The following is a 15,810-nucleotide window of genomic DNA, read 5'->3' on the forward strand; positions in this document are numbered from 1 at the left end:
GATGGATTTTTCTGCGACTGTCGCGTCGCAGTCGTAGCATGTCGCAGTGCGACACCATAGACTGTCATTATAAAAATTGTCGCGCGACAGACAAATGTTGCAGTGTAGTTGTGCCCTATCTGTTGCGCGACTTATTGTCGCGCAACAAATGTCGTCGTGTAGACCTAGCCTAAATGGTCTCCTTCACTGAACAAGCACCCGACTGTCGGGAAGGAACACTTCCTTCCTAATTTTCGGCTGCAGAATCGTCCCGTCTAAGCCCGCCTACAGTCTCTCAGGTAATTGCAGCTATTTATCAGGTGCCAAAACACAAAACAAAAAAAAATCCTGCAAGTGTTTTTTCGTAGTTTTTTTTTTTTTATGTACAAAATGCTGGAAAAATTCATGTGTGAAGGAAGCGAGCCTATCTCGAGTTTGTCCAGATATCAATAATAAGGATCCTACTGGAAGTTTTCATTCTAGTTTCATTCCAGATTTACTGTTGGAAAAAAAAAAACACTAAACTTTTTCGTCCAACTGTTTTATTAAAATATAAAACCACACACTGGAAAGTTAGAAATATGTTTAAATATAAATCTTATTGAGCATCTGCACCGTGATTTGCTATATTAGACCAGTATACTGCCTGGTAGGGCCGATCATGGTGAATTAAATGAGCCTCTACTGGTGCAATCTGATATAAGGTTGCAGAAAAATCTTTACATTTATTCTTATGCAAATTAGGTGATCTGAACACCGGGGGGCTAGCCTAACCCCTCAAAGTAACACTTCACCTCCTCCTCTTTCCCCCATCAACATTCCCCACATGGCTGGATTGACGGGGACATCACCGTTCGGATGCCTGGCCCTGAAATCTCGTGTTTGCATGAAATCTACATCTATGATGTAACATCACTCTGCTCCCTCCAACATACAGTCCCATGTAAGAAACATCACTCCTCTACTTCAGCCTCCTCCAACATATAGGCCCCTGTAAGTAATATTGCTCCCTTCCTTTTAGCCCTCTAACTAGGGACAAGAGAATCGACTTCCGATGAAACATCCGAAGTCGATTCGCATAAAACTTTGCTTGAATACTGTGCGGAGCTCCATACAGTATTAGAATGTATTGGCTCCGGTGAGTCGAAGTTATTACTTTGTGAAGTCTCGCGAGACTTCGGGTAATAACTTCATAAATCAATTTCTACTGTAAAAAAAAACATTTCCCGAGCTCGTTTGGTTCCAAGTTCAGGAAATGTTTTTTTTTACAGTAGAAATTAATTTGTGAAGTTATTACCCGAAGTAATAACTTCGGCTCATCTAAGCCAATACATTCTAATACTGTACGGAGCGCTCGCTCCGTACAGTATTCAAACAAAGTTTTATGCGAATCGAATTCTGATGTTTCATCCAGAGTCGATTCACTCATCCCTACCTCTAACATACAGCACCATGTAAACATAACTCCTCTACCTCTAACATATAGTCCCATGTAAGAAACATCACTGCCCTCTTTACAGTCCCTCCAAAATACAGTCCCATATAAATAACATTACTCCCCTCCCGATAAACAGAAAAACCCATAGCTCCCTCCACATACAACACTACAACCCTCTGCTCTCTCTTCTCCAAACTGGAGGCCCCGCCCATTGGACCCAGATGCCCCGCCTTTTCCCGTGACGTCATACCTACAAGGAGAAACTCCATTCTAGTCACTAGCTTAGTTGTACCATATGACCGGAAGTATCGGCGGCGCGCTCTGTCCGTGCGTGTGTGAAGAACGCATGCGCAGATTAGCGAGATCCGGGGTGTGGAGCAGTGTGTCCCTGGAGGAGGTTTCAGGTGAGGTTTTAAGGGGTGATTGTTTTGGTTGCACCTATTCAGTGCAGGTAAGTGCACTTGGCACTGGCTCTGCAGTCTGTAGCTGATGGTGCAGTATTACAATATGCTGTGGCTGAAGCCTGTATTCTGGGTGTAGTGGTAAAAGTTGTAGAGCTGCACATGTAAAGGAGCCTCTGTGAGAAGAGACCTTTGTCTTGACAGATGGTTTGTGGTGGCCAGAAGAGGCTTCCAGCTCAAGTGTGACTGCATTTCTTCTCAGGTCATCATCTGCGTCCAACCTGATGTGACACATGGCGAACGCTGAGGTTACTGTCCCCATGGGGGACGTTGTGGTCATTCCCAGCGACTGCACAGAGGAGGACGATCCCGAAGATACCAAGACGCAGGTTATCCTGCAGCTGCAGCCCATTCCCCATGGGTAAGCCTATGGCAATGATTGTGCGTATTATCGTAACAAACTACTAGCATGTCATAAATTATGTTTGGTGGGGACCACCCATCACTGTTATGGGGGGTGGGGCAGAAGTGAGGGCAGTTGAGAGCTGTGCCCTTTTGTCTTTGCTTCAAGCAATTTGTGTGTAAACCTGCGTAAATGAAGGGCACAGTGCTCACTTGAATGCTTCTGCCCCTTCGTTTTAGCCATCAGTGACCTCCACAGATCAATAATTCTGAACGTTATTATGACATGTCTGAAGTATAGTGTGTAGGTAGGCTTTCAAGGGGTTTTTCGGACTTTTTATATTGATGGATTATACTGAGGATAGTCCATCAGTTTTAGATCTACAAGGATCCTATACCCCTCACCCTGCAGTAGCTCCAGCACCCGAGTCAGTGCCGGGACTATAGGTCCTTCCATTGTGTTACTGGATGAAGCTGGTTACTGCATCACTGCTCCCATTGAAGCGAATAGGAGCCGCGCTGCAGCAATCAACTCTGTCTAGTGCGCATCTGATGGAACTGTATAGTGGCAGAGCTACTGCAGAACAGGGGATCGATGGCGTTGTGCGGTGTCAGACCCTGCCAATCAGATATTGATGGGTGGACCTGAGGATAGGCAATCAGTATAAAAGGAACAGAAAAACCCTTTAAAGGTTCTATTTGAGGGGTGTTGTTTCTATGTAATGGGCCCCCTTGCTTACAGTAACAACATAACACTTATTAAAAGTACCGTACCGCGCCAGCGCACAGCTCCCGGTCTAATTACATACTGCGGGCACGTCCGGGATCACATGCCGCACACTGTGCACGTGATCCTTGCCTGCCTACAGTGCATGCATAAAAATAAATTTCACAGCAATGCTCCCCTTGTGTCGCATGACCAGTTGTCACAAGGGAAGATGGTCACTGCTGTGGCCTGTGATTGGCTGCCCTCCCATCGATGGATGGTGATCACAGTGCGGTAAGAAGAGGAAGAGCCAGCCCGGGAGCGTCAGACACTGAATCCAGCCCAGGGACCAGCCAAACTGGGAGGTCTGTGCCCCATTACAAAAACATATCCAATCTCCACTGGGTATACAGTGGCTATGCAATGTACAGTACTGTACTTGTTACACTATGACACCGCGTGTCCGAGCAGTGTAAGGTAGTCACGTTAAACAGCTGATGGATGAAGTTGCTGGGAATCGGGCTCCCTCCCGATAAGGAATTGATGACCTATCCTACTGTAGGTTATCAATATTTAAGGGGGTTGGACACCTTTTATTAAGTGATGGCCTATCTTCCCTCCTCAGTAACAAGCTCAGTCTGCTTCACAGTTGACGCAGCTGTCTGCTTCCAGCACCACAACTATTGCCGAACAGCTGATCGGTGGGGATGTGGAGTGTCAGATGCAATCTAACCAGCTAGTAATAGCCTAGAAAAAACTCCTTCAATTAACAATGTCTGCCTGTTTTATGACTTTGCAAGACTGAAAAGGCATATTGGTAAAAGGGTTCTCTCATTTGACCGTTTTCACATCATGGGCCAAAGTGCCAGCCCCTGGTGGCCAGGCTTACACAGACAACCGAGCAGACTGGCGCTTCTGTTTCCATAAATCCCATTTTGAATGACAAACATCAGGATAGCAGAACAAAGCTACACTGTTTCCATAACTCCTGATTTACGGAAACGGCATATCTTGCTGTGCCACACTATTTGCACAGCTCCCATTCCACTGCAATGGGAACTAAGAAACTTGGAATGCCAACCCAATAAGTCTGGCCACCTGAGGTCGGCGCTTACTCCCACCTTGTCGTGGATATGTCAAGATGAGAACCCCTTTAATAAATAATCTTTTTTTTATTCTCTTTAAAGGTGATGGATTGGGCATGAGGGTAGGGACAGGAGGTTTTCATTGTGATGATATTTGCAGATGGCAGGTTCCCACCCACAGCTGCTCAGCAGGATAAATGATAGGGCACGGCGCCACAGTGGCCAGTACAGAATATCATGGAGAGTCTCCTTGACCCTAACTACATAACTGCTTCTGTATTTCTTCAGAATGTATGAGGAGATGTCCGACACCAACGCTGCTGTTGTGTCATTGGAGACTCACACTCTGAAGATGGGAGATACATTAGGTGAGTAAATCATCACTACTGTACTTATTCTTGTGGGAGGGAACATTTTCAAATGAGACTTTTCCATATCCATGTAGATGGTGACACAGTGGAGCTGAGTGATGACATTGACATTGCATATCCAATCACCTGTGGAGACAGCAAAGCTATTTTACTCTGGAAGAAATTTGTGTGTCCGGGGATCAATGTCAAGTGTGTCAAGGTGAAGTGTCGTGACTAATGAGCTAGTTTTGAAGTGTAACTCCATTGTTATAGATTGCTAAAAAGGGTTGTCTCACTTCAGCAAATGGCATATACCATATAGAGAAAGTTAATACAAGGCACTTACTAATGTATTGTTATTGTCCATATTGCCTCCTTTGCTGGCTTGATTCACTTTTCCATTGCATTATACACTGATCGTATCCAGGGGTTACAACCACCCTGCAATCTAACAGCGGTGGACCTGCTTGTACACTATAGGAAAAAGTTCTGGCCTATGTCCACTCCCGTGGTCCCAGCCCCTAGAGAGGCTAGCTTCTTTTCCTATAGCCCCCTTTCACACGGGCGAGAATTCCGCGCGGGCGCAAAGCGTGAGGTGAACGCATTGCACCCGCACTGAATCCGGACCCATTCACTTCAATGGGGCTGTGCAGATGAGCGGTGATTTTCACGCATCACTTGTGCGTTGCGTGAAAATCGCAGCATGCTCTATATTCTGCGTTTTTCACGCAACACAGGCACCATAGAAATGAATGGGTCTGCGTGAAAATCGCAAGCAAGTGCGGATGCGGTGCGATTTTCATGCATGGTTGCTAGGAGATGATGGGGATGAGCAACCCCAGACCCCATTAAAGTGTATTCCCTGTATTATTTTCCCTTATAACATTGTTATAAGGGAAAATAATAGCATTCTTAATACAGAATGCTTTGTAAAATGTGCCTTGAGGGGTTAACAATAAAAAAAAATATTAACTCGCCTCATCCTCTTGTTCGTGCAGCCAGCATGTCGTCTTTCGGGACATGCAGAAGGACCTTTCATTCAGCAGGATCTGCACTGACGTCACCGTGCGCTATTACGTCATCAAAGGTCCTTTTGCAGGTCCTGAAAGAAGACAATGCTGGCTGCGTGAACAAGAGGATGAGGTGAGTTAATTTTTTATTTTATTTTTTTAACCCCTCAATCCACATTTTAGTAAGCATTCTGTATTAAGAATGCTATTATTTTCCCTTATAACCATGTTATAAGGGAAAATGAATAGCACACCTAATCCAAACCCGAACTTCAGTGAAGAAGTCCGGGTTCGGGTCTGGGTACCACATTCAGTTTTTTTCACGCAAATCTGGAACTCCCGTGTGAAAGAGGCCATAGTGTGCAATCATGGCCACCACTACTGCTGAACTGTAGGGTGGTCATAGCCCCTGGATATGAGCAGTGTATAATGTGATCGAAAAATAAATCAAGCCAGCAAAGGAGGCAATATGGACAATCACAATACATTAGTAAGTGGCGTGTATTAACCCTGTCTACATGATAAATGCCATTTGTTGAAGTTAGACCATCCCTTTTAGGCCCTTTCTGACACAGGGATTTTCCGTTTTTGCATTTTCGTTCTTCGCTTTTTGCCTTTCTGGAGCCCTAACTTTTTTTTATTTTTCTGATCACGTAGATAACTTGTTTTTGGTGGGGCAAGTTGCACTTTCTAATGGCACCATTTAATATTGCAAAGAATGTAGTGGGAAGTTGTAAAAAAAATTCCAAATGGGGTGGAATTGGGGAAAAAACGCAATTCCACCACCGTTTTTATGGGTTTTGTTTTTACGGTGTTCAGTGTGCAGTAAAACTGACTTGTGCTCTTCATTCCCCAGGTCAGTACAATTACGACAATGCCACATATATGTATAGTTTTTCTTGCTAAAACGCAATTATAAAAACATACCGAAAAAAAAAAAATAATAATTTCATCGCCATATTCTGACCCCCCCCCCCCCCCCATAACTTTTTTTTTTTTATTATAGTTATGTCTACTGAGATGTGTGAGGGCTAATTTTTTGCATTTACCATCATCTTTTTTTTTTTGGGAGGGGGGTAAAGTGATTAAAAACGGCTATTTTATTTATATCCTATCTATCTATCTATCTATCTATTTATCCGGTATACACTTTTTTTCCATTGAAAATACGCTTTTCAATTAATAAAATTGCAAAAAAAAATCTTCCCTATGTTTGGTATTGCCGCGTCCGTAACGACACGGACTACACAAATATCATGTACATTATCTCCTACGGTGAACACCGTAAAAAAAAACACAATTTATTTGTTTTTAGTTGCCACTGAAAAAACGTAATAACAAACATTTAAAAAGCACCATTTACTCCAAAATGATACCAATGAAAAATACAAGTCCCTCAAAAATCAAGCCCTCACACAACTCCATAGAAAGAAAAAAAAGTTATGGGTCTTGGGAAGCAGCAATGCAAAAACAATTTTTTCTTTAAAAAAAAGGGGTTTTATTGCAAAAAAGTTGTAAATGTAAAAAAAACTTTATGTATTTGGTATCACTGTAATCGTACGGACCCAGAGAATAAAGATATTGTTATTTATACTGAAAAATGAACGCCGTAAAATTTATAACGTAAAAACGCAGTAGCAGTGTATTGCTGTTTTTCCCATCTCCCTCCCAGAAAGAGTTAATAAAAGTTAATCAGAAAGTTATGTGTACCCCAAAATGGCGCCATTAAACACTACAAGTTGTCCCACAAAAAACAAGCCCTCAAAGCTATATAGACGGAAAAATAAAAAAGTTATAGCTCTTGGAAGACGATGAAAAAAGGAAGAAAATCACTTGGTCAATAAGACCCAAAACAGGCTGGTCACTAAGGGGTTAAAATTTTTTTTTATATATACTGTAGTTTTCGCTTTATAAGACGCACCCCAGATATTAGAGTAGAAAAATAAGAAAAAATATTTTTCATCAGACCTCATATCAGCCCACTCAGAGCCTTATAAGACCTGAGATTAGCCCATCAGACCTCAGATCAGACTAAAATAAAAAATCATCTTACCTGTCCTGCTCCGCGGCTCCTCTTCAGCTGTCACGCTCCCATCTTCCCGGCCTGCGCTGCACTGTTACATGACTGCGTGCAGCGTCATAGTGTGCGCACTACGTCCTGACGCTGTACGGGGTCAGGACAGTGCAGCGCAGGCCAGAAAGATGGGAGCGCGACAGCTGAAGTGGAGCTGTAGCGCAGACCAGGGAGGGTAAATATTAGGCTACTTTCACACTAGCGTTCGGGGCTCCGCTTGTGAGTTCCGTTTGAAGGCTCTCACAAGCGGCCCCGAACGGATCCGTCCAGTCCTAATGCATTCTGAGTGGAGGCGGATCCGCTCAGAATGCATCAGTCTGGCAGCGTTTGTCCTCCGCTCCGCTCAGCAGACGGACACCTGAACGCTGCTTGCAGCGTTCGGGTGTCCGCCTGGCCGTGCGGAGGCGAACGGATCCGTCCAGACTTACAATGTAAGTCAATGGGGACGGATCCGTTTGAAGTTGACACAGTATGGCTCAATTTTCAAACGGATCTGTCCCCCATTGACTTTCAATGTAAAGTCTGAACGGATCCGTTTGCATTATCATGAACAAAAAAAAAACAATTTTTTTTTTTTTTGTTCATGGTAATGCAAACGGATCCAAGCGTTTGCATTATAGGTGCGGATCCGTCTGTGCAGATACCAGACGGATCCGCACCAAACGCAGGTGTGAAAGTAGCCTTACCTGCGCTTGCGGCGCTTCTCTCCCTGCTCCTAATACATACTAGTGAGGGCTTCCATAATGGAAGCACTCACTAGTATTCGTTTTATAAGACGCACAGACATTTCCCCCCCATTTTTGGGGGGGAAAAGTGCGTCTTATAAAGCGAAAAATACGGTAATCTTTATATCATATCTTTATATCATTCATATATACATACACATATAACATATAACGTTCACCAACAAACCGGAGAGATGTGCTGTATTACAGGCATTATTTCAGCCTATTTTCTCTATATGCTCTTGCTTGTACACTATTTATTTTTTCTTCTGTATTTAGTTTAATGAACAGATGATTAGCCCTAAAACCTTTGTTAATTTGGCTGGAAAATCAACTTTAAAGGATTGGAAGAGAGCCATTCGCCTTGAAGGAGTCATGTTACGGTAAATAGTGGAAGCTGTCCTGTGAATATAGAATGTTATAGTAGGAGATGTGGCTATAATGTCCCCTTCCATTGCAGAAAAATGATGGATTCTGGTCAGATCGACTTTTATCAACATGACAAACTCTGTACAAACACGTGTCGCAGTACCAAGTTTGACCTCCTGATTAGCAGTGCCCGTGCCCCTGTTCCTGGACAGAGTAATGTTGTGCAGACGCCGCCCACAGGGGAAGGTATGGAGTTACACCCTCGAAGCTTCTGGTTGTCACTGTTGGTGGCATGAACTGTGACAGAAGGAAAGTGACAGTTGTAATTGCTGTTTTAATTTAAGGGTCCCTGTCTTCAGTGACTATTTCAGAGGAGACTGTGGAAGATGGTGCGATCGACTGGGGCTCAGGACTTACTGCTACAGTGCAGATGTGTAGAGATGACCAAGACAGGAATGGGGAAGAGATTTCTGGTAAGAAAATATGGCAATTTGTCCTCTGCTTTTCTTTATTTGAATGGAAAAGTGATTTGGTAGTTCGGCATAGGGGTGGGCGATATGGCCCAAAATCTACATTGCGATATAATTTGAAGCATGTGCGATATCCGATATATATTGCGATATATTATTTTCTTCTGTATGTATACAAAAATAACATAGTAACATAGTACATAAGGCCGAAAAAAGACATTTGTCCATCCAGTTCGGCCTGTTATCCTGCAAGTTGATCCAGAGGAAGACAAAAAACCCTGTGAGGTAGAAGCCAATTTTCTCCACTTTAGGGGAATAAAAAATTTCTTCCCGACTCCAATCAGAATAACTCCCTGGATCAACGAGGGAAATTACAAAACTTTTCAATAAATTTTTAATGTGGCATTTGCCATCTCCCTGCCATATGTCCCCCAGAAGAGCCAGTGCTATCAGCCCCCATGTGGCATTTGCCATCTGCCTTATGTCCCCCAGCCCAGAAGAGCCAGCGCCATCACCCCCCATGTGGCATTTGCCATCTGCCTGCCATATGTCCCCCAGAAGAGCCAGTGCCATCAGCCCCATGTGGCATTTGCCATCTGCCTGTGCCTGCCATATGTCCCCCAGAAGACTCAGTGCCATCAGCCCCCATGTAGCATTCCCCCCCCCCCCCCCAGAATCGCTATACTTACCTATCCTGCAGGCCAGGGTGCTCGGCGAGTCGGCAGTCCACACTCCGCAGGTGTCGCGTCTTCTTCCCAGCATGCATTGCAGGACCTGACATCATACACAGCGTCAGCCAGCAGGCAACTACAGTACAGCGCGGTGTGGAGTTGGGAGCTGGTGAGAAGGTTTGGGTTTGTCTATTCACTACCGCTCCTGGTCATATCGCAGTCCGGCGATATGGACAAAATCTCCAATATTGTTGCACAGATTCATATCGTCTATATCGCATATATCGCCCGCCCCTAGTTCGGCATCTCCTGTCAAAAGGCTTTGTTCATACAGTTAAACCATGAATGAGACAAAATAGTGGCAGAATGCTGATCTGCGTATGAGAATGGCGGTACAAACTCCACCAAATACTGCAACTTATTTTCGCCATTTACTTTACTGAGGAACACACGAAAAATAGGCTTGAAGGAAGTGACTTTTTTCCACCCTCCGGTCTCTTTCTGAAAGCCATCACTTTAGTTTTCCATTGACATAGCCGTATGAGGGTATATTCTAAAATTCATAACTTTTATTTCCCTTTTCATATAGAGCTGTGTTTTATGTGGGTACATATGACTTCTTGATCACTTTCTTTTCTTTTTTTCTTTTTTTTTTTTTTTGGGGGGGGGGGGGGGATAAACAAAAGCACAGATATCTAACTGTTTAGAGACTGTGGTGCGGTCATTATTCGCTGCAGCATCTGAGAGGTTAAATGGCTGGTATTGGAGCTGTTTATAGCAGGGTGTCAGCTGGCTCCTGATTCTGATGGCGTGGGCATCACTGTGCCATTACAAGCTATTCATGGGAATGACTTTCCAACTGTAAGTTAATAAAAAGCTTATCTGACCTCTGACACCCACCACTCCTGAGGATGGGGGTCCTGATGTCCCATCCTTTATGGAGCAGCAGGTTGAGCATGCACACTTCTGCCCTGTTCCTTCTCTGTAGGGCTACAGAGTACAGTGCTTGGCCATTTCTGGCAGTCCCATAAAGAATGAATGGGCTGCAGTTGCAGGCTTGACTTGCCATTCCATCAGGATGGGGAATGAGACCCCTGTTTTGGATTGGTAGGGATATAATGGTTGAACCCCCACTGATCACTTAGTTAGCCACTATCTTGTAGCTAGTGAATAGTCTCTACACAACCCCTTTAAGCTTCCTGAACTAGAAAGTGGCAGCTTTTACAAGTCTGCAAACTTCCTTTAACCTTGACTAATTAAAGGGGTTTTCTTGGATTTAGATCCTCAAGATAGGGCATCAGTATCTGATCGATGGGGGTCTGACTCCGAGGACCTCCGCAGATCAGCTGCATGAAGAGGCTGTGGCTCTCCGTGAGCGCTTAGGCCTCTTCCTAGGCCATCTGACGTCACGTTCATCAGTCACATAGCCTAGATGAGTAATGGGGAACCTTTTAGAGACAGAGTGCCCAAACTTTAACCCAAAACCCACTTATCGCAAAGTGCCAACACGGCAATTAACCCGGATTGCTACAATCCAATATAGTATAACTTCCATTTACTTTATCATTTAGCCCGTTCTCTTCCATGGGGCTGAGCAGCATGGGAAACAGCGAGAAGGCCGTGGCGCTACTGCTAGTGCCGCTGCCTTCAATAGCATCTCTCTAGCACCACCTTCTGGAAGTGGCTCCCTATGACTCAAAGTCCAAGGACAATATCCATGCTTAGCTATTTTCCCTTGTCATGTTCCAAGGCTTGTTAAAAAGTCAGACTTTGACTTCCAGAAGCTGGGGCAAGTGAGGTGGTCCTCTTTTCCTAGGTGGTACCTCTTGGCATATTTTTTATATTTTTTTCGCATTGCCAATAAGTCTCCATACCATCAAGCGCTGCTAAAAAGTCTCCATTCACAGCTGGTCTATTTAAGGAGAGCCAGTACCCTGCCTGAGCTGTATGGAAAAAGTCCTCTTTTTTTTCCAACTTAAAAGGGTTGTGCAGCCTGTTTATACTGAAGACCTATCTGCAGGATAGGTCATCAATATCTAATTGGCGAGGGTCGGACACCTGACACCCACGCCAATCAGCTGTTTGAAGGGCTGCCCATCGTCTCGTAAGTTCAGTGTAATTACAAGTACTCGCTCCATTCACTTGAATGGAGCAAGTACTTGTAATTACCCTACACCATCGCTACAGGGGAGACAGTGGGTAGTGAAATGAAGAAGAAACGGCACTTGCATGGAGCGCTGCCAGAGCTGTATGAAAATTACGATTATAAGACACAATACAATTTGAGTAGTAAAACAGCATAATTGATAAAGTATATTACAAAAATATTTTTTGGGCTATTTAGAACAGTTTAAAAGAAAGTTGTAAAAAGGTTTAGTTACTCTTTAACATACAGAAGACCTTTTATAATCTGTGCGTTTAACAATCTATGTTCTGAATGCGTCTAAATCTTCTCCTTTCAGAAGAGACTCTGCTGTTCTGGAAAGGGATAACGGATGTGGGACTTATGGATGAGGTTGTCAGCAAAGTCCAGAATGAAATTGAGGAGATTTTAAGTGGTGTCCAACAGAGAATAGACCAGCAACCATTTCAAATTACAGGTGAGCCACGTACTGGGAACAATTTCCACATTTCTGTTGTACAAGTGATGCTCCTGCATATGTAGTACTGTGGCATGTGGACATTCATTACTATTATTTACATGGCCATAAGTGAGTCTGCATTTTATCTTTTCAGTGCAGACACACTGGCGATTGAGGGATGACTTGTAGTAATGGGGTTATCCAACTGTTTGTAACTTATAGCCTAACAGGTGGAGGTTTTGACACCCAGAACCCCCACCGATAAGCTGTTTGAGAAGGACCTAGTATTATTGTGAGCATCGTAGCCATCTCGCTGCTTACCCTAGGCCAGTGACATCATGACCATCGGTCACGTGGCCTAGGCGCAGCTCAGCCCCATTCAAGAGTCAGATAACCCCTTTAAGTTATATAGAAATAAGCCTGAGAAATAATTATACTGTGTTCTTTTCCTGCCAGATGCCACTGTGCTCAGTAACATTGCTCAAACTTTTGGGCTTTTGGATGTTGTAAAAAAAGTGCTTGATCAAAAAAGGAATCAGACAGATCAGAGTGAAGAACAGTATCACTATACGCTTGCAGGTAAGTAGTCTACTTGACATGCTTTCTAGTGCACACATTTGGGGTCATTTATCAAACTAGTGTAAAGTAGAACTGGCTTAGTTGCCCATAGCAACCAGTCATATTCCTCCTTTCATTTTTGACAGCTCCTTTGGAAAATGAAAGGTGGAATCTGATTGGTTGCTATGGGCAACTAAGCCAGCTTTACTTTACACCAGTTTGATAAATGACCCCCATTTTTTCAGTATATCTTGTATTACTGCACTCTGCTAACTGGTTGTTAAAATGCTTGGAGGTACCACACAAGGCATCCGCATGCCATCTGAGGAAAGAATTGCCTTCCTATAACAATCTGCATTGCTTTGAGCATTGCGTTGATTTGAAAAGCGTACTCGTGTACACAATAGCCCACAGTAATCATCGGAATATACCAAGTAGATGTGCAGGAAAATAACTGAAAAAATATAACAATAATTTTTAATTTTTTCCCCCTCTTTTTCTAGATCTTGAAAGGCAGCTTGAAGAACAAAAGAAGCAGGAAGGTAATCATTCTCCAATTCTTCAGAATGTGGTCCTGATGCCAGTTAACACTCCCAAACCCCCCAAGAGGCCTCGCCTTCAGCGTCCATCATCTGCTGGTACTTTGAGTACTCAGTCATCGCAGCCACAATATACCGTGCTCTCTCCCCTCACATTGGCTCCAGTTGGACAGCAGTTTTCTTTAGGTGGTTTACGGTACACAACTGTATTGGGCAAAACTGGGGAAGGTGATGCCCTTACTGTATTAGCAACAGAAATGCAGGATTCGGGGTCATTAGGTGGAGTTATGAGCCCAGTAGAGCTTGTGGCAATGGATTCAGAACTTGGACAGGATGGAATTGGTGATGAAGGCCAGACGATCATTCAGATAGACCCAGCACCGGACCCTGAGGGTGGATCTAAGGTGATGGAACTGGGTGATGGGAAGGTCCTTGGGGTTGGACACCATGATGGCCTGCATAATGTGGAAATTGTAGTGTTAGAAGATGAGTAACAATTGTAATGCAGGGAATGAGGATAGTTATTAGAGTCAGTTGGAAAGAAAGTTAATTTATTAGACATCCTTTTTATTACTTTATTTTTATGACCTGATGACAAATGCCACATTAGTTTATAGATAAGATGAAGCCTTTCTGTTGAAGGATGGACCTTTCACAGAGACCAATAAATATAACTGCAGCCTGCGCTTTTCCTGTATATAGTGTGTATAAATGTTAAATGTTGAAAAATATTTTTTTTTTATTAAAAAAACAAATCTATTGCTATATAATGTAATGCTGTGTCCTTTACTTGTGAATAACTGAGTAACCATGGTGGTGGTAAATGGTTCCTAAAATGGATGGACAGAAAAGAAGAAAACACTTGTCTGCAAGGACAAATCTGCCGCTCATTCATTTAATGCTTCTTTCAATCTTGGTTTTAGTTTCAGAAAAAGCTTGGTCTCCAGTAAGCTGTCCCCAGACTAAGGGCAAATCACCCTAAGGCTGCATTCACACGTCCGTGGTGTGTTGCGGACCGCAAATTGCGGGTCCGCAACACACCAGCCCGGCACCCCCATTGAAATGCCTATTCTTGTCCGCAAGCTGCGGACAAGAATAGGACATGTTCTATCTTTTTGCGGAGCTGCGGACCAAAGATCGGGGCCGCGCACCGCAAATGCGGACAGCACACTGTGTGCTGTCCGCATCCATTCCGTCCCCATAGAGAATGAATGGGTCCGCACCCGTTCCGCAAAATTGCGGAACGGATGCTGACCCATTTTGCGGACGTGTGAATGGAGCCTAAGGTATCATTTAGACAGCTGTAATGTGGGAGTATTTTAGCCTCTATTTCAGCTGCAAATCTCAACCCGACCCCAGGTCTAATAATCCAAATTTACAGCATCACTGTTCCCTTTGATGATTTACAGCTGTCATAAGGACACGAAAATGCACTCCCCTTACAGGCATCTGAATAAGGCCATATTCACTCTTGTGTATTTCACATCAATCTTTATTAACCAAAACCAGGAGTGGAACATAAACATAGAAAAACTGTATGGCAATGTTCACATGGCACACAGAAATCAAAAGCTGATATTCTTATTTCTGCTCCACATTCTGCTATGCATTGGAGCTAACTCACCTGCTCCTAGCCACTCGGTCTGTAAATTACCATATGGATGGGGTCACGTATGCTGTTGCAGCCAATCACTGGCCTCAGTGGTGATGTATCTCCACTGATATGACCCATTCAAATAAATGGAACAAAATCTGCTACATGTGAAGGCACCTTAAGGGTATTTTAACCTAGCAGAAGACTCTTGCAGTTCATCTCCATTGAAATAAATGGGGAAATTGCTTATTAATTCATATGTGCTTTCCCCCCCCCCACCCCCACTTGTGGCTTTAAAAACCACACCTCAGGGAAAAAAAGAAGTGACACAGCCACAGATGTATTGTAATGCATTGTAGAGGGGATCAGACTCCAACGTTGAAGTCCCGAAGTGGGACAACAAAAATACATTAAAAAAGGGCACTTTTTCGGTAATTAAAGGGGTTCTGCACTTTGTTTAAACTGATGATCTATCCTCTGGATAGATCATCAGCATCTGATTGGCGGGGGTCCGACACCCGGGACCCCTGCCGATCATCTGTTTGAGAAGGCAGCGGCGCTCCAGCAGGGCTGCGGCCTTCTCACTGTTTACCGCCGGCCGAGTGACGTCACGACTAGTATCACTGGCCTGGGCGGGGTTAAGCTCCATTCAAGTGAACAGAGCTTAGCCCCGCCCAGGCAAGTTTATACTAGTGGTGACGTCACTGGGCCGGCGGTAAACAGTGAGAAGGCTGCGGCGCTGCTGGAGCGCCGCTGCCTTCTCAAACAGCTGATCGGCAGGGATCCTGGGTGTCGGGCCCGCGCCGATCAGATGCTGATGATCTATCCAGAGGATAGATCATCAGTTTAACCTCCTC

General features: G+C 44.1%; 1 protein-coding gene across 1 annotated transcript; it reads left to right on the forward strand.

The window, feature by feature from the left end:
• Positions 1–1,721: 1,721 nt before the first annotated feature.
• On the forward strand, positions 1,722–14,121 carry GMEB1 (glucocorticoid modulatory element binding protein 1). The gene is made up of 10 exons (XM_040424289.1): positions 1,722–1,821; positions 2,081–2,239; positions 4,300–4,379; positions 4,457–4,581; positions 8,450–8,553; positions 8,631–8,785; positions 8,884–9,012; positions 12,143–12,280; positions 12,719–12,841; positions 13,324–14,121. Exons 2-10 carry the CDS (start codon positions 2,112–2,114, stop codon positions 13,851–13,853), a joined length of 1,512 nt encoding a protein of 503 aa, XP_040280223.1. The 5' UTR covers positions 1,722–1,821; positions 2,081–2,111; the 3' UTR covers positions 13,854–14,121.
• The last annotated feature ends 1,689 nt before the right edge of the window (positions 14,122–15,810 follow it).

The sequence above is a fragment of the Bufo bufo genome, chromosome 3 (genome assembly GCF_905171765.1).
Source record: "Bufo bufo chromosome 3, aBufBuf1.1, whole genome shotgun sequence".
Classification (NCBI taxonomy): Eukaryota; Metazoa; Chordata; class Amphibia; order Anura; family Bufonidae; genus Bufo; species Bufo bufo.

What these genes read in the sequence shown, in the direction of transcription:
- GMEB1 (XM_040424289.1), top strand. Translation starts at nt 2,112, where the DNA reads ATGGCGAACGCTGAGGTTACTGTCCCCATGGGGGACGTTGTGGTCATT. An exon ending in CTGCAGCCCATTCCCCATGG is followed by an intron (nt 2,240 to 4,299) that starts GTAAGCCTATGG and finishes GTATTTCTTCAG; the next exon opens with AATGTATGAGGAGATGTCCG. An exon ending in GAATGGGGAAGAGATTTCTG is followed by an intron (nt 9,013 to 12,142) that starts GTAAGAAAATAT and finishes TTCTCCTTTCAG; the next exon opens with AAGAGACTCTGCTGTTCTGG.